General features: G+C 46.3%; 1 protein-coding gene and 1 long non-coding RNA gene across 2 annotated transcripts in view; one reads left to right on the top strand and one right to left on the bottom strand.

The window, feature by feature from the left end:
* The window catches only part of Galnt18 (polypeptide N-acetylgalactosaminyltransferase 18), a 292,370-nt gene that overhangs the window by 79,984 nt on the left and 190,580 nt on the right, over nt 1-21,806 (bottom strand). Inside the window, exon 4 of the mRNA XM_005075674.4 lies at nt 1,061-1,244. Coding sequence (XP_005075731.1) covers nt 1,061-1,244 — 184 coding nt within the window. The remainder of the gene's footprint in view (nt 1-1,060; nt 1,245-21,806) is intronic.
* The window catches only part of LOC121143878, a 51,485-nt gene continuing 50,667 nt past the window's right edge, over nt 20,989-21,806 (top strand). The window contains exon 1 of the long non-coding RNA XR_005881166.1: nt 20,989-21,115. This is a non-coding gene — a long non-coding RNA (uncharacterized LOC121143878). The remainder of the gene's footprint in view (nt 21,116-21,806) is intronic.

Genomic DNA, 21,806 nt, shown 5'->3' with positions numbered 1-21,806 from the left:
AGTCCTGTGCTTGGCTGGACAGAAACTCTCCACTTCTCTGTTGTTGTTAAGTTTAATTTATTTAAAAAAAGATTAATTTATTTCTTTTATATGTATGAGTGTTGGCCTGTGTGCATGTATGTGCATGACATGTGTGTGCAGTACCTGAAGATGCCAGAAGAGGGCAATGGGTCTCCTGGAACTGGAGCTACAGATGGGCATGAGTTGCCATGTGGATGCTAGGAACTGAATATGGATCCCTTGCAAAAGGAGTAAGTGTTCTTGACTACTGAGTCATCTCTCTGCTTTGCACGTTATATATAGTTGTCTTCCTGATCAATGTTGTGGAATATTCATTTAAGATGTTACAATTATTTATGCTGTGGAGTATTTGTTTAATGATGCAAAGATATGTTGCATTCTTTTATGTTGCATTTGTTTAACTCTATAAAGCTGTGCTACTTTGTCTGCCTAAAACACCTGATTGGTTTAATAAAGAACTGAATGACCAATAGCAAGGCAGGGGAGAAAGGATAGGTAGCACTGGCAGGCAGAGAATAAATAGGAGGAGAAATCTAGGGAAGAGAACAAGGAGTAAAAATAATGAGGAGAATGCCAGGGGCCAGCCACACAGCCACACAACCACACAGCCACCCATGGATTAAGAAGGAAAGAAAGACATATAGAATTAAAAAAAAGGCAAAAAGTCCAGAGGAAAAACATAGATAAAGAGAAACAGGATAATTTTAGTTAGAAAAGCTGGCTAGAAAAAGCCAAGCCAGGAATTCATAAGTAAGAATAAGTCTCTGTGTATTTATTTGAGCTGGGTGGCATGCTTCCAAAGAATATTTTTTAAAAAACCCTACAGATTGGGTGTTACCACCCTTCAGGTGCTGATCCCTTCAGGTTGAGACCAAGCCCTATTGCAAGGTTTGGCTCACTCACACAGCCATATCTTAAGTGGCCCCCACAACCCTTTCCTTTTCCTCCAGCCCATGACTAGGATCCCAGAATGCACTGCACTTCTTAGTCAGACCCACTGGGTCACACTGGGACCCCCTCCTCTCCCTGAAGCACTCACCAGCCCACATTGAACTCCACGTGGGCATCGAACAGTGCCACCACAGGGGCTGTGGCTGCCCTCCAGCCGCTGACCCTGGAGCGGATGAGGCCTTCCTGCTTGCTGTGGCGCACAACTTTGATGAAGCCTGGCTTCTGGCCATTCACCTTGTCCACGTATTCGGTTAACTTCTCTTTGAGCTCCTCTGTTGGTGAGAAAATAGCTCTTAGTTGGGTAAGAGAAAAGGGTAGAAGCAGCCAAAACATCCAAAGTACTGAGGTGAAGTGCTACCCCTTCCCAGAAGGAGGCAAGAGCACCCTACCCCTCTCTCCAGGGTTTCACTAGTCCCCAGTGGTGGCCACATAGCTCAGCTTTGGGGGAAAACAGGAAGATGGTGTTTATTAAGCCTCAGTGTCATGCTCTTATCAAGACTCACACACACTGTCCAGTTCATCCTCACAGCAAGGTGACAGGAAGGCAGGGGCTTGAGAGAATGCATCGGTTTCACCAGTTTACGCAGCACATGAGTGTGGAAGGCAGATTTACACTCAGTCTATGAATTTGACCAGCCTTTGCCATTAAAATTTGTAATATAATACAAAGTGTTCCCTACAGGCTCATGTGTTTGGACACTTAGTCCTCAGTTAGTGGCACTGGGCTGGGGACTGTCAGGGTGGACTACTTGGGGGAATCCCAAGAGGCCAATGATAACATCAAACCACCTTTACTTACCTCTGTCCACTTGGTGCTGCCCTGTCTGCCTCCAGGTAGTGGAGCCCTGTCCTTGGCTAAGCAAGAACTGTTGCTTTGCATTTTCCCTGGCCACATGTCTGAGATGAAGATGCTAGTTAGCTAGGGCCTCACCTGGCTACCACATCTTTTAGGTGTTGATCCCTCAGTATCCTGTCTGCTGGAGACTTGGCTCTATTACAAGGGTCACTTACACACCCACATCTCAGAATCTTCCAGAATCCTCTCTCCTTCCTGCAGTCTATGACTGAGATAGCGAAATGCTTTGCATTTCTGAGCCGAGACCCCTGAATCACACTGGGAGTCTTCTCCCAAAGTCACATGCCAGTCCACACTGAGCAACAGATGGAAGTCATAGAACATTGGGAGGTAGAACCTAGCTAGAGGGAGGTCACTGGGAGGTGGGACTATAGTCCACTCCACTGCCCAGAAGCCAGTGTGTTATAACCTCATGGGCTCTGGACAATAGTTTTGAATGACTGACTGTCTCTTGCCAAACCCCTTAAATTGCTTCTTGTCAGGTACTCAGTCAGAGCATTGGGAGAAGTAACTAATAAACCAAGCTCCTTGTCAGCTCAGCTGCCTCCTCCTGCCAAGCCCCCTCCATTGCTCCTGCTGCTAATCAGAGGAGCCCCAGTGACAGATCGCTTAGTTCAGACTCTGCCTGGATCATGTTTCTGGGAGGTCGGTGGTAAGCACTGTGCTGTAGGAACAAGGGGCAGTGGGCTGCTACCCACTGTCACTGGGCCTGGCTTAGTATGTACCATGCTGTTTCTCTACCTCCTCTGTGGTGGGGATTCTCTGCCTGGAAAGACACAGTGGCCATGATCATTATGCTTCATAGCACAGGAAGCAAGAACCCTGAGTTCCTCACAGTCTGTTGAGCAGGATTCATTTTGAGCCAACTATCAATCACCAGGGGTAAATCTATTAGGGTATGGTGAATCATGGGTGAGGCACTTCTGGATTCCATACTGAAGAAAGGAACTTGCATGTGCTCGATATTAATACCTTAGCCCATACACACCAAGAACAGTGTGAGGGCACGCTGTGGGGATTGCTGCTGAAGTCCCCCACACCCACACCAGGAATTCCCCTTGTCTATCTCAGGGAACATGAAGCTCCAGCTTTCCTTTCTCAGCTGCCCAGAAGCTGAACCTAGACTCCCAGAGGATGAGTGGTCCAGGCAGGGAAGCAAGGCCATCGCAGAACCTCTGACCCCAGTGAAGGGGTTGGAAAGAGTCAGATGAATTCGTGACCTCATGCAGAGCAGACACAAGCTACATGACAAGCTTCCCAGAGACCCACACCCTGACTGCAGGATTGTATGCCAAACAGCACTTGATGTTTGAAGCCAGTGACTTCTGGCATTGTCTTTAGACAAAACAGTGCAAGCTGTTCTGATGCAGAGTGGGGTTGGAAAAAGACCGGGGCACAGAAATGGCATCAGACACAGAAGGGTCAGCTGAGAAGATGCAGCAAGTATGACAGATTCGGTTTCCCTAAAAGTTTTAGAACCTGTCACCAGGGAGCCAGACAAAGGCTGCCGATGGGCAAGTCTGCCTGCAGCCAGCTGAATTCCAAACATGCTCAGATTCAAATGTGCGCCAGTAACTGCTAATGCAGAAAGAGAGGAGGAGGGCTAGAAGGCAGGGGTAGGGGTAAAGACTAGGAGGGGGAGGGAGAGAGGGTGGGGTAGGAGAGGAACGGGGTGTCGAAATGCTTAAAATATTCCAGGAGACAGATGATTCTGGCCCAGTCTTTGCAAAGTACTTTTACCTAGTTCAATTTCCATGTTTTCCTCCAACCTTTGTCAACTGTGAAATAAGTATGAGATACCTAAAGGTACTTCCATGGTCTCAGAAAACTGTTTTCCAACCTGTTGCCTATGAGATATACATTATATATTAATACTATTATAAGTTAATGTATATTATATATCTTGCTAAATATTTTATATATTTAAAGTATTTCTCACAACTTGCTGCAAAATACAAAATTAGTCTCCTTTACCTTATAATGAAATATAAGCACATAGTGGATCACATCTGCCTTTGGCTAAGGCTGCTGGAAAGCTTGGAGGTAAATATAATGACTAACCATCATAGTTTTAACCATCATAGTTTGAGCCACATTTTTACTTCCATACCTAACCCAAGACTGTGATTTTCATTTTAATCTGAAAGATTAAAATGATTTTTAACTTTTCCGCTATGGAAACAATAGGAAGTGAGGGTTGTTTCTTTGGTTGGGTGGATCTGTACTGGGGATTGAGGCTAAGACCACATGCAAACTAGGCAAGCACCTATCATTCAACTACAGCCATATAATAGTTATATCTGCATCTATGTCTATATCTAATCTATATATCTTAATTGTGAGACAAGGTCTCACTAAATTACCCATGCGAGCTTTTAACTGGTGACCCTCCATTCCTCAGCCTCCCAAGTAGATGGGATTAGAGGTCTGAAAAATATTTTTAAAAAGCAATATAAATGATGTTTAATAAAATACCATAGTAGAGCAGGATAGGTGTGAATGAAACTACAGAGTGGAGAAGCTATACTTTGCACTTAAGGCAGCATGCTGGGAAGCCAGGAGGCAAGAGGTCTGCTCTCTGTGACTTTTTCAGACTGAGAGCAAATGTCGGAGCTGTCCACAGCTGGTGCTGACAGAGAAATGCAATTGTGTGCTGCATGGGGATAAGCACCCCCCCCCCATGGTTTGGTGCTTCCTACCGTCTCCTGCTGTACACACATTCCTGCCCTGCTGACATTGAGATACTTCAGTTAGCTGTGCTGATGACACCCTGAGAGTGCACAGGCCGTGCTCCATGTCTCCATAGGGAGTGCTCCCCATGAGCCAGCTCACAGTCCTTCAGACCAATGAAGAGTGGAGAATCCCACAGCCTGGCTGCACAGAACTCTTTCCCTATATCTGCCCCATTGTGGTGCTACTGTGGCTCACCAGCCAGTCCGTAGTGATGACTCACAGGCTGCACAGGAGGTGAGGCACCCACAGCTGTCAATCAGGTTGAAATGCTTAGCTGGACACCATGGAGTGAAGGAAACCAAAACATTGGGAAGTTGGTTTGCATAGGCCTCTCTGCTCTTTGGAAGGCAGAGGCACAGGTATTTTGCAGGAGAGTTTGGCTAGGCTTGCCAAGGGCAGGCAGACCAGTACCTCTTCTTTGTCTTTTAGTGTTCAGGAGATCAGTCCCCACTGTGTGCTGTGGTCTGGGGGAAACAGGCCTGCAGATGAGAAAACTTCCCTGTGGCTGTGGCTGTGAGAAAGTCAGTGTCAGTAGACTGAGTGGTTAGGCCCCACTCAATGCTTGCTGAAATCCTAATCCCCCATGTGATGGCATCAGGAGATGGGGGATAGGAGAGGTAATTAGGTCACAGGGTAGAGTCATTGTCTAAGTCCTTCCTAGAGTGTGACTCTAATGAATACATACACTGGGTATTTATGAAGCAGAGACACATTTCCTCAGAATTCAGTAGGCTAGACTGTCTAAGATCAACTCACCAGCAACTCACATGGGAGGTGTTGAGGGGGAAACTTGCTGTTACTCCTGCATGACATGAAATTAAGGGTGACGTTGGCAGGACGCTCATGGTAAAGGCTTTAGTCTCATTAGCAAGGGAGGAGTCTGCATGCTTTTCTTCTCCTTCTCCTTCTTGTATTTTTGAGACAGGGTTTCTCTGTGAAGCCCAGGCTCTCCTGGAACTCACTTTGTAGATCAGACAGGGCTTGAACTCACAGATATCCCCCTGCCTCTGCCTCCCAAATGCTAGGATTAAAGGTGTGTACTACCACCCAGCTCTTCATTTCCTTTCCTCCTTTCTTTCTTTCTTTCTTTCTTTCTTTCTTTCTTTCTTTCTTTCTTTCTTCCTTCCTTTCTTTTTCCTTTTCCTCTTCCTCTTCTTCCTCCTCCTCCTCTTCCTTCCTGTGTTTGGCCTGCACATATGCTTGTGTACCATGTGTGTGAAGAGCCCATGGAGGCTAGAAGAGGGCATCAAAACTGGATTCTCTGAAAAAGGTATGTGCTTTTAAGCACTGAGCCACCTCTCCACACTCTTACTTCTTAAAAGCGCAGCTTCCCATACCACTGGAGCACCGCATTTTGTGAGGGTACTCTAAAGCCACAGCAGCCTGGTGCCCTTCCATGAGGGTTTCAGAGAATGCCCTCACTCTTTCTCTGCCCTAGAAGAGTCACTAAGAAGGTACCTGTGGAGGTAGCTCAGTTGGAAAGTGTTGCCTTGCAACCATGTAGACCTGAGTTTAATCCCTAGAACCACATAAAAAGCCTATCATAGTTTCATGCACCTGCAATCCCCTGGGAGATGGAGACAGGTGGATCCCTGGAGTTCACTAGCCAGCCAGCCTGACCCACTTGGCAAGTTTCAGGACAGAGATCTCCCGTCTAAATAAACAATATGGATAGCATCTTTGAAATATCTGGGACTGTCCTCTGCCCTCCACATGTGTGTTCATAAGCAAACACCCCAAAACACTAAAATGTCAAAATGTTGGATACATTTGTAAGGTTCCAGCAACTCCTAATAATGTTACAGACTGGAGACCAAGCCCAACATATGGGCTCTGGGAGACAATGAAGACTCAAACCACAACATTCAGCTTTGGGGCTGACCCTTACACATACTGTCCACATAGCTTCCCAGCTGTCCTCTGCACAAGCCACTGCCTTGTATCCTTCTGGTCACTCCTCCTCCTGATCTCAAGGCTATCCCTGCAAGCCTAGCCTGGATTACAGTGTTACTTGGCCCTCAGCCTCATCTCCGCTGGTCAGTGTGAACAATCACAGCCAGCTACTAATGATGTTGATTTAAAGGTGAAAACACAACACATTTTATTTGGTTTATTCTTTTAAGAGCAAGCAGCAGCTGGTCTTCTTCATAGCAGAAGATTAACTGGCCATTCTCTAAAGCCATTCAGGGCCACTGAAACACAAATACTATGTCAACACACTTTAAACAGAGATTATAGGTAAGGATGCCATGGCTGTCAAAACTAGCTGATCGACAGAGCACTGGAGTGCCAAAGAAAGCCAAAGGAAGGTGACACTCATCACATTTTCCATGAAGAAAATGGACTCAGGGGGCCATGCTGATGAACAGGGTAACCTGCACAGGGCAGCATGGATTCCAGAATGGAACAGTTTGATGCATGTTTAAGATCACACAAAACTCACTCATCAGATTACAAATGCCTTCCTTGGGTCATTCTTCTGTCCTTCATACATCAGTCCAGTTACTTTAAGAGATGCACTTCAAAGTCAGCTGGTGCTGAAGGAAATTTCAAATAACCTTAAATCAAATAGTCCCTGCACTTGAAGGCTGAGCTAGCTGTGTTTGTTTGGCAGATTTGGGAACGTGGTCCATGAAGGAGCCCCACAGAAAACTGTTAAACATGATCACAGGGACCAGGCATACTATAACACTTCAACTTACTCTGGCCAAATAATAGAAGAAATCCCCAGAAAATAGCTAAAATCTCCTGGGTAAACTGGGAGGGGGTAGAAAAAGGGGATGGGAAATGGGAACATGGGGATCAAGAAGTCCAAGTTGCGGGAGGGATGGAGGGGAAGAGCAATGAAAGAGATCTCTTGATAGAGGGAGCCATTATGGGGTTAGGGTTAAACCTGGTGCTAGAGAAATTCTTAGGAATCTACAAGAATGACCCCAGCTAAGATTCCAAGAAATAATGGAGAGGGTGTCTGAACTGGCCTTCCCCTGTAATCAGATTAGTGACTATCCTAATTGTCATCATAGAACCTTCATCCAGTAACTGATGGAAGCAGATGCAGAGATCCACAGCTAAGCACTGGGTTGAGCTCCTGGAGTTCAGATGAAGAGAGGGAGGAGGGATCATGTAAATAATGGGGGCCAAGACCATGAAGTAGAAAACCACGAGACAGCTGACCTGAGCTAGTGGACTTCATGGACTGACAGCTGGGGAACCTGCGTGTGACTGAACTAGACCATTTGAATGTGGGTGACAGTTATATAACTTGATCTGTTGGGGGGGGTCCCTGGCAGTGGCACCAGGGGCATGAATTGGCTTTTTGGAGCCCATTTCCTATGGTGGGATACCTTGCTCAGCCTTGACACAGGGGAAAGGGTTTGGCCTTGCCTCAACTTGGTATGCCAGACTCTGTTGACTCCCCAAGGAAGGCCTTACACCCTATGAGGAGTGGATGGGAGGTTGGAAGGGGTGCAGGGGAAGGTGGGAGTGGGAGAAGGGGAGGGAGATGTAACTGGGTTTGGTATGTAAAATGAAAAATATTTTTAATTAAAAAGAAAAATCCCCAGACTTACCACGGAAGAGCCCCACTTCATCCCTCATTCTACTCCCTAGATGTCACTGTTCAGCACTAGGGACACCCATATCCACTAGAAATATGTACTCCAAAATTAGTAGGGTCTCCAAAGCTAGGCTTCAACCACACTCACCCTCCCCTTCTGCTACATGGTGGCTTGTTTTCCCCATCACACTGTGTCCTTCTATGAAGTGGTTAGAATTAATTTTTGAAGTGACTTCAACAGAGGACATGCAAATCTTTGCCTGGGTTGGGCTGTAGTCAAACCTCATTCTAGCTCATCCTCCCATGCCCTCCTCTTCTCTCTCAATTCCTAAGGGCTATCAATGTATGTAGTGTAACCCCTCCCATGTTGTTTTAAGCACCTGGCCTGATGCCACTAATGCTAAGCAGAGGGGGGGAGGAGGGCTATACCTGCAGAAGGAGCTGAATTGTGTAGGATCTATGGGCTCAGAATGGCAAGTTAAGCCCAGCACTCTAACCCATAAGTTACAACCCAGAGCCGACAAGGTGAGGTCTGTGGTGCTTCCCACATGTACTGTCATGTGATGGGTACTGTACTCATTGCGTTAGATACACTCTTGGAGTATGCTCGCCATCATTCTGTTGTAACGCACAGAGCGTCTGAAATACTCATTTCCAACTTGCAGATGGTGGTGCTTGTGGATAAAGTTCCTTTGTCTACCCTCATGTGCTCAGCGCTCTCCTAAACCTGCCTCACAGAGGACTCACTCAGCCTTCAATATCCATACTTTTGGCTATAGTCTGGATCACAAATAGCCTCCCAGGGATCAGGTGTTGAAGTCTTGGCTTTCCGTGCAGCTGTGTTTAAAAGTGACTTGATAATTCTGGTTCTGACCTCATGAATGTATTAATCCACTTATGGATTCACTACTTAATGGGATAAGGGGAGGTGATGAGGACCTTAGGAAACAAGGCCTGTTTAGAGAAAAAGTCAATGAGAGGAGTGTGCCTTTGAAAGGGAAATCAGGGTCCTGGTTTCTCCTCATTGTACTCATTGTTGTCACTGGTCAACACAGACCTCCTCCTCCTCCTCCTCCTCTCTCTAACTCATCCTCCCTCTCACTCCCTTTCTTCTTCTCCCCACTCTCTGGCTGCATGAGGTAAGGCCCTCTGCTCCGCCACATGCTCCCTCATAGCCTCCTCATGTGTCCAGAAACAATAGGAACAGTTAGTCACTGTCCTAAGCCTCTGAAGCCATGATTGGAAATTAATCTTTCCCCTTTTGATTTATTGTTACCACAAATGAAGTAATCCTCAGAGCCCAGAGGGAAGCAAGGATCAGCTCAGTGCCACAGCAACAGCCAAGTGATACAAACCTGGGCAACATGGCTCAGAGACCAGTGCCAACTTCAAATGATGACAAGTGAAGGATCTGAGACATTACATGGCATGGTGAAGTCTAGGCGCACAGGAGGGAGGGAGGAGTGGGGGGCCCTGCTCTGATCTGCCTGACCCTAAAGACTATGCTGTCTTCCTTTCTGCAACACAGCCTCATCTTCCTCAAAGCATGGGCTCTTCCTTGGGGCCAGCCTTCTGTGGCTGTCTGATAGTCCACCTTGAGTAACTGAGTAAATGAAAATGAGAACAGTGAACTGAGATCAGCTGTGCCCCTGGTTCAGCGAACTTGGACCAGGTCATCTTTGGATTCCCTAGGGGCTCAAGGCAAAGGTGGGGTAGTACCTAGATGCTGGAAGCTGCTTAAGCATACATGACTCCTTCTGCCCCAGTGGCTTTAGGAAGGAACCACAGAGTTTATTTAAAAGACCATAGTAAGTGATTGATGCCAGTTGTATACAGGTTGAGGGTACTGCTCCAGCCCTGGTACCCTGGCTTGGGGAACACTGTAGTGCCTTCCCCCCATCATCAGGTGGGGCATGAATCCAGAAATTCTGGAGAACCCATACAACAACAGGCTTCATGCAAGCTGAGGACAAGCAGAGCAGGCATCATGGGGTACAAAGCATATTCCAGAAGAGCCAGACCTTCCCACCCTGGGCAAGGCATTTGGGAAGGTCCAGCACATTTGGTAGGTAAGCCAGAGGCCAACTTGACATTTGGTGCTTACTTTTCTTTTCATGAAGGTTTAATTTCTCTTTGGAACAGTTTTATAGCATCGCCCAGCTCAGAAACTTCATCATACTCTCCTGAGAGGTAGCACAAGAATTTAGGATTCTTAGTCCAAAATTGTATAATTCAGAGATTCTTAGAGCATCAGACACTAACTTTCATAGATGTCACAGCAATAGTTAAGAGCTGCTTCCTCCATCCGCCACCTCCTGCCCTCTGATCTGCTTCCCAGATCCACAAGGTCAAGGGTCTGGCTCCGATTACTCTCAGCCCGAGTTTACCTGTGCCACAGTGCCTTTGCACTAACAACTTCCCCCTGATCAAGGCATTCCTGCCTTGACTAGCACAGGTGCTTCAGGATTAGGTCCTCATCTGCAGTGTTCCAAGTCTGGGGTGGGGCTGAGAAACAAGGGGACCATTTCCCCTCAGATACAGGGGCCTATTAGACCTGTTCCACATAACCGGTGAGGAGCAACCTTTGGCCCACAGCTCCAGAGTTATCAGCAGGAGCTCTGAACTTCCTTAGCAGCCTCTTAGGGGTGAAGTGAAGGCTCTTCCTGGCTGTGAATCGGGGTCTGTCCTTCTGCAAATCACCTCTGCTCAGGCCACCTGCCCAGCTGCCTCCAGCCGGCTGATTTGTGAGGCCTGGGGACCAGCAGATGTCACACAGATTTACACCACACAGCAGGTGCAGCTCATCACATGGGAACGTGTGACGCCCCCTTTCCTCAGCTCACAGGGCACCTTCAGGCAATCTGTCCTCAAGGAGAAGCCTCCATATGAAGGGGCGAGTGATAGGGCAGAGCCCGGAGGGTCTGCCTCCAGCCCTCCTGTTTTTCTGTCTTTCTGAAAAGATTTCTGAGTGGATTTCACTCTCAGCTCTGCCACACATTTGTCCTAGCTGTGGGACCGGGTGCGGACGGAATTCCCAGAGCCTTGGTTTCCTCGTGTGTGCAGTTAGAAGAACACTGTCTATCACCTGGCTTAGCACGGGATGCCTGGGGGACCACGGGGGATGCCGAGGGCTTCACCAGAACTGCTCTACTCTCCTCATTTTGAATTGTGGATGCCTCTTCCTCTCCTTTAAAGGAAGCCACGCTGGCTGGGAATCAGTCCCACCCCTGCATCACTTGGAAAATCCAGGCTGCAAAATGTTTCCTGCAAATCGGCACTCTCTACCACACCTCTGCCCAATAGAAAATGCCACCTCAGGGCCATCTACTCACTCCATCCCACCCTCTCTTAAGTCCATCCTGTCTACCACCTGCACCTGCTTCTCTAAATAGTCATTTATCACGTGATTTCTCCTAAGAGAGTTGCTGTTATTGCCATTCAACTGTTAAACCAAGTAAGTATTACTACTATAAGCAACCCATTTGATTGATGAGAACACTGGGGCATGGGGAAGTGAAATACCTTGTCCGGTAACTGGCAAGTCATTGAGCCAATATTCCAAGTTCTGGAATCTGACCCTAGAATCATATTCTCAACTCAGCTTCTACTTCTTCCTGGGGCAGAAAGGTACATTCAATGAGTCTCCTTTCAGGCTCCATGCTAGGTACCAAACACACATCGGACAAGCCTCCTTTTGTCATCTAAAGCAGATGAAAGGATAAAGGAAGGCTATCCATTTCTCTTTATTCACCTTTTGGATCCATTTCACAGATGAGCAAATGAGGCTAGTAACTGGGGGCCAGAGTAGTTGTATCCCTATTTCTAGCAGCCATTGTGGAGGGCTCCACAATGGGCTTTATTCCCAGAATATATGCTTGTTTAGTATGTGCCAGAGGAACTGTTCAAGGATTTGGAGGAAGCCCCAGGACAGAAAGAGATAGGGCTGTGCACCTGGATATCATCTATGCACACTTAGGTGGCAGGCACAGAGCTGTGTCCCAGCACTGAGAGCTATGGCATAAAGCTTGGCTTGTGGCGGGGACCCTGGAAGGAAGTATTTGCTTCATGAATGCATCCTACTAGAGTGAAGGAATGGTGGATACCGTCACAGCTCAGGGCTTTCTACTGCTGGCACCGGATCCTCCAGGATGACTTCAGTGTGGGTCCTTCAGTTACTCCTTCCCTGGGGCCTGCTTTCCTCCTCCGTGTGGGTTCAATGACTTTCCCCTGGCCTCTGGGAATTTGGGGGAAGTGCCTATGGTCCTCTGCCTCTTCTTACCTGAGGTTTCATGGAGGCTTATTAGATGGTCAGGTGATGTATGGGGCAGAAACTCACACACTCAGATTCAGACCTTGCTAGCAAGACGTCCAGAAAGGGTCAGTGGCCCTGCAGCTGAGCCTCCCAACTCTTTCTCTCATCCTCTGTGCTTGGATCCATCAGGCTTATTTCATAGTCCCATCCAACCCTCATGGCACCCTGCAAGTCACATTTTAAATAGAGGGAAACAATATCCACATGGAGTGATTTTCTTCTATTGAACAGATAATGAGCAGCAAAATATAGACTCAGTCCCAGGGTCATAAGGCAGGGTAGAGGGCAGGCAGACTCTACCATCTTACCTCCTAGAAGCCTTTGCTCATCCATGTCAGGCCCTTCCCATACTCTGTTTCCATGAAGGAACGGAAATAACAACATAAAGGAGGGGTGGAGATATAGCTCAGTTGGTAGTGTGCTTGCCTAACACACATGTGAAGTCCTGGATTTCCAGCAAACACCAGGCCTTGTAGTGTACATCCATAATCCTAACACTTGAAGGTGGAGGCAGGAGGATCAGAAGTTCATGGTCACCATAGGCTATACAGCTGCATGCCTTCAGCTACCCCTATCATAGCTGTGGTGTTGGGAACATTTAGGGGCATTGTACATGTATACCAGACACAACCTAAGTCACTTCATGTAACTCAGTTTATTAGGCCTCCACTTTGACAGACAAGGAAGGCATGATTTACAAACCCTACTTTACAGACAAGAAAATCAGTGCCCTTGCCTAAAGTCACAGTGTCAAAGAGGTAGTCCTCCAAATCCCATCAGTCTGAACCCAGGTTCAATGCTAGTGTCTAATCCAAAGTAGAGAATTGTCAAGGGGCACATATGATTCTGTAGTTCCAGAGACAGTGTTCTTGTTGGCAGGGCATCCGTGCATTCAACAAGCATTTCTGAGGTTCCTTTCCATCCTCTGCCAGATTGAGTAAGCCTAGCCTCAGCTATGGCATGGTCACAATGAGCAAGCCTGGAGTCAGAGAGGAAGAAAGGTCCACACTGTCCAGTACAAGCCATTTCTACCATTGTCTGAGTTCTGATGAGACCAGAGGAGGTTGGGTTTGAAACAGGCTTAAATAAAGGCATGGATGCTGTGTGTGTGTGTGTGTGTGTGTGAGAGAGAGAGAGAGAGAGAGACAGAGAGACAGAGAGAGAGACAGAGAGAGAGAGACAGAGAGAGAGACAGAGAGAGAGAGACAGAGAGACAGAGAGAGAGAGACAGAGAGTGCCATTGCCTGAAGCAGCAAGCACATAGCTGATTCACATAGTTCACTAACTGCTGGGGTTTGGCTGGTTAGGCAAATAACTATTTTTTGCTCTGTTTGCTGTTTTCCATTTAGAATCTAGGCTAAAGAGGCACCCTTGCTAGCATCCCAGCAAACCTCTGACACTGGCCTCCTCCAGATTCCATCTGTAGGCACATGGGTTTACTGACCCACCTTCAGGTCCTGCAGTCTCCTTTGTAAGCTGCCAAAAATCTAAAGCATGGGTTCTCAGTATGCTATCAGAGTTCCAGAAATGGACTGCTAGGCCAGACATATCCACTGCAAGGCTGGATGCAGGGGAGGTGGGTGGAATGCACATGTGAGAAGCTGCCCTCAGATGTCTACGACCCTTGCAGCTAACACACTGCCAGCACAGTTTTGGTCAGACCTTGAAAATCATCGATTTTTCCTGACCTCCCCATTTCAGGACCATCCATCATCACACTCTTCTCCAGAAACTTGCCTTAGAGACCCAAGAAATATTACTTTCCTGACAGACATGCCCTCAAATGCTGAAGAAATTGCTGCTTCTTTGCTCCGCATCCCCTCTGTGCTCTCTTCATTCTGGGGTTCACCAGGCAAATGTTTTCTCAGGACTTGGCATGTGGTGAGTGTAGTGCTGAGCACTAGTTGTAGGAAGAAATTCAGAGTTCTCCCAACATGATCACGCTTCAGTGGACGCAAATCATTAAGCAAACATCTTAGTGCATTGTATGTGGTAGATGTGCTGGTCTTTAGCTCCAGGGACAGTGCTTCTGTTGGCTGGGCATTCATGCATTCAACAAGCCCTACTGGGCTAGTCTACTGTCCTCAATGGGGTTCTCAAAGGCAGAGGCAGCACAGAATTGAGAGGGTTTAAGGTTTAATACAATGATTGAGTCTGTACTGACTAAATGGATGATGGGATTTTGCTAAGTCAAAGAAGCACAGAAAACATCCCAGGCAGAGAAACACAGAGTGGAGTCATGTGAGTGTGTATGGCATGATTCAGACGTGGTGACCTAGTATATAGTTGGGTGCTGGGATACAGATTAAGTGAGGAGAGAGGAGGTTGGATGAGTTAGTGGAAGAAAGATTATAAAGACCTTGAAAGATGGCCCCAAAACATTAAGAGTAATAATGGAGTTTTAGTTGGTATCTTCATAGTAAAGGCCTCTGGGAGATGAGCTGAAACAGCACAGGAACCTTTCATGCATTTGTTCATTAACTATATCTACTGGAGCATCAGACCAGACACCTGCCTCACACCAGACACTCAAGGAAGTGAGATATTTGGGTTGCATCTCCTTTAATGCAAGATATGTATTTTTCAATGAGCTCCAGCCACTGGGGCTGCATTGGGGCTCTAATAATAAGACTGTGGCTAGAAGTTGGGTGGTAGTGGCACATGCCTGTAATCCCAGCACTCGGGAGGCAGAGGCAGGCGGATCTCTGTGAGTTCAAGACCAGCCTGGTCTACAGAACAAGCCTGTCTCAACCACCCCCCCCCCAAAGTTTCTAGACTATGACTAGAAACAGTATCTGAGACAGGAACAGGCTAGGTATAGTACCCTAGTGAGGTTCTTGAAGTCCTCCCTTGCCACATCCTGACTCTGCCACTGTGACAACCTTCTTGTACCTCTAGAAAATGAAGACTTGGGATGGCTAGATCTGGTACTCAACATGGGAACAACTCATGGGTTATATGCCCTCTGCTTAAGGGAAAGGCAATGGTCCTCTCTTTAAGATGAAGTCACCTGCAAGGTAGAAGGAATGCCACAAAGAATAAGGGAGAGGAAGGAGGCAGGGCGGGAGAACAGGAAAGACAGGAGGCAGCATCGCTGATGGGAATAAAGACATCCCTGTTCTGAGAGAAGCTTCTAGAACACTGGGGAAATGTGAAAGATCAGTCTGTAGGCTGAGGACATGGTGCTAAGTATATGCAAGTGTCCACCATTTGAAGAGGTTCCTGCTGCTATCAATATAAGGACAGCAGGAGCAAGTTACTACTGTGAGGACACAGCCAAATGGGAGAGAGGTTTCTATCCAGCATAACCATGTCACTCTGTTTCTATTCCATGGAACTGAACAACTTCACATTCAAAGGCAGTCAAGTTTTTAAAGTCTGAGCAGGAAACTGAGGAGCAGGTAGAGGAATGTATTTATATTGTTTATTCCCACTGACTTTGAAAGAACAATGAATTGTCAGGATGCTGCATGGGCCTGCAGATGGTGTTCACCAGCACCATTTGGCTTCCTTGATCCTGCCCTAGGATTCACAGAAGCTGCTTGCAAAAGGGCAGCATTTTAAGAAGGGAGGCTGAGGGAGTTTGTTTCTGTTATCAAGAGGGGGAGAAAAGAAAAGCATGAACAGGTTACCATGGAGAGTGGCTGGATGATAGGGAAGGGGGTTGCACGTGGGAGTGATAGGTGAATCAGAAGAGAAAACCTTGGAGGTAGGAGTGATGAGAAAACTTCCCAGAAGGCTACACGGCAGCCTGGGAACAGGAGACGAGAACTTGAGTCTGGAAGCCAAGTGTGGTGATTATCTCACAGAATCCCATGCATGATTCAGTTTGTGGAAACAGTTATTGAAGACAAGTAGGGTGAATGCCTGCCCAGCACCAGCTCATGCAAGACAGGAAGTGTTTGGTGAGGCCAAAAGGAAGAAGGGCAGAGAGCTTTCTGAGTCTGCAGTCTGTATATAGTTGAGCTTTGGGCTCAATGGATCAAGACTGGCACATGAAAGTACCATAGAGGAGCATATAAGGAGGCATCAGCTGCCTAGGTAAGGAAGAAAAGAAGACTTCCATTCCCTCAAGATAGGACACTTGTGACTTGCTAATCCACGGAATCTTCTCCCAAAAGGTAGAGGGAATATAAAGCCTGGCTCCCTATTCTTTGGGATCATTGGGTAACCAGTGAAACATAGGGAGCTTCCTATGAAAGCACACCCCACATATATACGTACATATAAGCATACAAATGTACAAAGACCAATTGCCTGTGTCAGAGTCTAGAAAGTACCCAAAGGCCATTCCTGGTCCTTCAAGGACTCCGTGGTTTCTATTTAAAACCCTTTGCTCTTCTGGACTTGTCAGTTGTCATCAATCTGGAAGAGCTAACTGGTGAGGCAGTCTTTGTTACCTTTTCTGTAGCTGTGATAAAAGACCCTACCAAAAGGAACATAAGGTTTATAGTTTATAGTTGGTTTATAGTTCAAGGGTACAGCCCATTGTGGCAGGGAAGTCATGGTAGCAGGACCATGAGCCAGCTGGTCACATTTCCTCTGAATTGAGAAAGCTGAAGATGGATGCTTTTTCTCTGCTCACTTTCTCCATTTTATACAATCCAGGATCTTAGGACAGGGAATGGTGCCACCCACTGTGGGTGGATCTTCCTACTTCAATGAAACTAGTCAAGATAATCCCCCACAGGCATGCTCAGGTGCCCATCTCCCAAGTGACTCTAGATCTCATCTAGCTGACAAAGGTATTAGCCATCACAGAGGAGCTCTTCAGAGGAGACGTCCATCTCTTCTCATAGTGTCCATCTGAGAGGAAGGGGAGGCCAGGTGTACAAAACCTGGCTTTCAGCAGACAGCAGAGTGGCTGAGACCGCAAAGCTGTGATTTCATGAATGGTAGATTCTGGAAGGAAGCCTTGGGAAGCCAAATTCTACCTATACTAGAGCCAATGACTCCACGTAGAAACAATAGTAGTCAGGGGAGCCTGGAGAACTAACTCTTGAGGGGCTCCTATTGTGGGAGGTCAAGAAGAGGAATTAGGAAAGAGATACAACATTTCTGCTGATTGGGCTTTATGAGAGCCGTGTTAGGAGAAGTGAGCAGGCCCTCTGCTGTGAGCCCACGTGATACTGGCTGTATAAGATGGTAGCGACAGAGCCCTGCTCCCTAGCTTCCATTCTTCAGCCCACCCGCCCCCAGGCCTGGGGAATAATGCTCCATTTGAAGGGAAATTAGCATTTATTAAATAACTGTTGTGTTCCCACAGCGAAGTGCTCCACACATTATAGGCATTATTTAATCTTCTGAACAACCCTGAGAGGAGCAGTTGGTATTTGTGTTTTGTAGACAAAAAGGCTAAGGTAGTGAACACCTTGTTTGTGACTTTGTGCGTGGTACGCAGATGGTGTGTGTGTGTGTGTCAGAGAAGGAGAGAGAGAGAGAGAGAGAGAGAGAGAGAGAGAGAGAGAGAGAGAGAGAGAGAGAGAGAGAGAGAGAGAGAGAGGAGAGATCTGCCTTTCTGTAAAGTGACACTTCCTGTGCCCCCTGCCCACATTCTCTAGATCTCAGAAATTCCAGGTGTGGCCTCTGACCTATCAGCCTGTGGTACTGTTTAGGCAGGTTCTAGAATCTTTGGGGTGCAGAGTCTAGGGAGGGTCTTGCAGGGTATAGCCTGACTCTACATCCTGCCTGAGCATTCTCTGCTCCATGGTCAGCACCCTAAGAGAAGACAATGCTGTAAGCTCCCTTCTGCATAGGCTAACCCTTGCAGCACTAACCCTTCCCCTCCACAATGGACTGTAGCCCCTAAACCATGAGTCAGAATGAGGAGTTGTGGGAACAAAGACCTTGGCCAGAAACCCACTCCTCCATCAGCCTGGGAGCAGGCAGTTGTGAGACAATGTTTACTAAAAACATGTTTACTGAAAACAATCCAGTGCCCTAAGAAATGTTTACCAGAGCTATAAGTTCCCTATAAGGGCTCACTCACTGAAACACCCTGACTTTGATCTTTCCAATGGCCAGCCACCTCTCCCTGCCCCCTGCTGATGCAGATTCTGGTGTCAGGGATTTAACCACCAGCCAGGAGGAGGAAGGGGGATATGTGCTTGTATGTATGGCAGAAGTTTTTCTGGAGGGAAGCGTTTCTTGGGAAGTTCTCCTGAGCCTTCTTGGGGAGCATAAAGATTTCTTAACGCAACCGACTGGTCTCTGTGTCATCAATCCCGACACCCTCGCCACATTCTGGGATACAGGCTGCGCGGAGGGCGCTGCAAGGAGTAAGTCCTTCTAAGGAAGACAGTTGTTCTGTCAGGCCTTTTGTTTTATCTTTTGTCACAGTGATAAGGAAGGCAACTAATGTACCCCCTTTCTTTTGAAGATGAGAAAACTGAAAGCCAGGGTTATCACATGAAGTCACTGGTTTATAAATGACAGCAGGAGGATTTATATCGAGGCAGGCAGTCTTCAGCCCTGAGCAGTTGAGATGTCTTTTTAAAAAGACCCCAGAGAGTGTGTGGTTTAGCTCCTTAGCTTTCTTTTCTGTTCCTTTTATTGTTGTTGTTTTGTTTATTTTATCTTTTTTTGTTTTTTGAGACAGGTTTTTCTCTGTGTAATCCTGGCTTCCTGGAACTTACTCTGTAGACCAGGCTAGCCTTAAGCCCAGAGATCCACTTGCCTCTGCCTTCTGAGTGCTGGGATTAAAGGCGTGTGTCACCACTGCCTGACTTAGTTACTTTTCTTATTGCTGTGACCAAATGCCTGACAAGAGTGACTTCAGGAATCAAAGGTTTCTTTTAGCTCCCAATGAGTAGGTGTTACCCATCAAGGCATCAGGAACAGGAGGCAGCTGGTCACATTGTGCCCACAGTGGAAAGTCAAGAAGAGAGAAATATTGATGCCCAGCTCACTTTCTCTTTACTAAGACAAGGACTACAAGTCATGGAGTCGGCGCATTCAGGGTAGATCTTCCTGTTATGTTAAAACTTTCTGGATATGCATGCATAGATATACACATAGGTGTGTTTCCATGATGATTCTGAACTCAGTGAAGCTGACAAGAGTAACCATCCCAGAATGCCTAACCAACCTCAAGGATCTCTAGCTTCTGGGGCTGAAGCATCCCAACATGGACACAGAAATCTGCTAGAGACCACAACAGTAAACTAGTATGTAGTATGTAGAAGAAAGAGCTGGAAAACCAGAGGAACATGTCTGGGAAAGGACATCAAGGAAGAGATTGCTCAAATTAGCACAACAAGATTGAACACAAGTGCAGGGATATTATAAAATGAGAGAAAACATAAACAAGACTAGAGTGCTAGAGTAATACATGCAAAGCTTTTATTAAAACATCCTCAACATTCAATGTGTTAGCTACTGGTATATAGGCAGCACCTATCAAGCACTTACTCTATGTTAAAAATTGAAGTTCCTAAATGTTATTATCCAATCAATGATTGTGAATTTACAGTGTGTCCAAAAATCCTTGGAAATGAATGAAGCATATAGGACATAGTGGCATATGCCTATGATCCCAGCACTTGGGATGTGGAGACAGGAGGATCAAAATTTGGAGGCCAGCCTGAGCTACATGAATCCTTCTCTTAAACAATAATAAACAAAACTTGGAGCTTGATCTATTTTCTCCTGAATCATTGCCTACATATAGTGGTCCATTCCCAGTGAACAGAATGTTCTAAAAATGGAAATCACAGTGTGTCACTTCTGAAAACAGGTCATAAAGATTTGATATTTGCATTTCCCCTCCCCCACAAGACGTAAGGAATACTCTTCAAAAAAGGGGGCCAGAAAGAGTGTATGAATCAGAGGTTAGGAAAAACGTCCAGCCATGTTGATTGTGTTGATTTTGTTCAGATCATGTGTAGGCAACCACAGCTGCTGTGAGTTTATAGGTCCAACAGCCAGGTCAGGTCTTTTTTTTTTTATCAACTCACGGGAAGCTGGCTGCCACTTCATGAAGGAAAAATTCAGGCAAGCCCAGCCTCTGCTGAGACTTCACATGGTTACAGCCCTAGCCAATATCTCTACCACACCGGTGGGTGGTGACACAATGCCTTTAATCCCAGCACTCGGGAGGCAGAGGCAGGAGGATTTCTTTGAGTTGGAGACCAGCCTGGTCTACAAAAGGTAGTTCCAGGACAGCCTCCAAAGCCACAGAGAAACCCTGTCTCGAAAAACAAAAACAAAAAACAAAACCAAAACAACAACAACAACAACAACAACAAAAAACAAAACCAAACAATATCTCTACCACAATCTCATGATCCCAACCATCCATCTCAGACACTTCCAGATTCCCAGTGCTTGAAAGCTGTGTCACAGTAGCTGGTCATGGTCTTAATTTGTTAAAATAAATTTGTCACATGGCTGTAGATAACACAACGATTATTAGATACACCTTCATGTTCTCTAGGAAGTTTTCAAACTCGCAAGTATTGGGAACTGGAGAAAACTGTTCTCCCTAACAAAGGGTTTTAGCCTCCTGTGGTTGCTATAACAGAACACCATGACAGAACACACAAACAGCAAGAATCCATTTCTCACAGTTATAGAAGTTGGACAATCTAAGACCAAGACACTGGCAAATTTAGTTCCTGGAAAGGATGATCCATTTCCAGGTTAATAGGTGGTCATCTTCTTGCTATATTCTCACATAGCAGAAAAGGTAAGGGAGCTCCTAGGTTCCCTTCTATGAAGGCAATAATCTCGTGTGTGTAGGCCCACCCTTGGGACCTAGTAACCTCCCAAACCCCATACTATGACACTATGACATTAGGTTTTTAACAGATGGGCTTTAGAAAATGTTCTAATTTCTCTTGTGTTGCTGTGGTAAAACTCTCTGACCAAAAGTAACTTAGTAAGGAAAGGGTTTATTTGGCTTACACCATACAGTCCATTACTGAAGGATGTCAAGGCAAAACCCAAGGCAAGAAATAGCACTTTCCACAATGGTCTGGACCCTCCTATTTTAATTAATAATTAAGACAATCCCTCATAGACATACCCATAGGTTCATCTGTTCTGGGCAAACTCTCAGTTGAGACCCCTTCTCAGGTGACTCTAGGCTGTGTCAAGTTAATAACTGAAGCTAACCAAGACTGAGGGGTTGGTTAAAAAGAAGATATTTGTCTTCCCAGATGACTCATTCTGAGTATTTTATAAGAAAAGACAAAGATCTTCACATTTTGGTAAGAAATCTCCCTTTGAAAAAACAAAAGAAAAATTGTAAAGAACAGCAGCAACAGCAAAGCATGGCACAGCTTACAGACTGAGAAAAACATTTTTCCAGAGTACTACCGATTTCAGTCATCTGGGCTAGGTGCCTATATAACCAAGTTAAACAGCCACAAATTGAG

Source organism: Mesocricetus auratus, unplaced genomic scaffold (assembly GCF_017639785.1).
Source record: "Mesocricetus auratus isolate SY011 unplaced genomic scaffold, BCM_Maur_2.0 Super-Scaffold_4256, whole genome shotgun sequence".
NCBI lineage: Eukaryota > Metazoa > Chordata > Mammalia > Rodentia > Cricetidae > Mesocricetus > Mesocricetus auratus.
The sequence above is the reverse complement of the archived record's forward strand: the minus strand, read 5'-3'. Positions and strand labels throughout refer to the sequence as shown.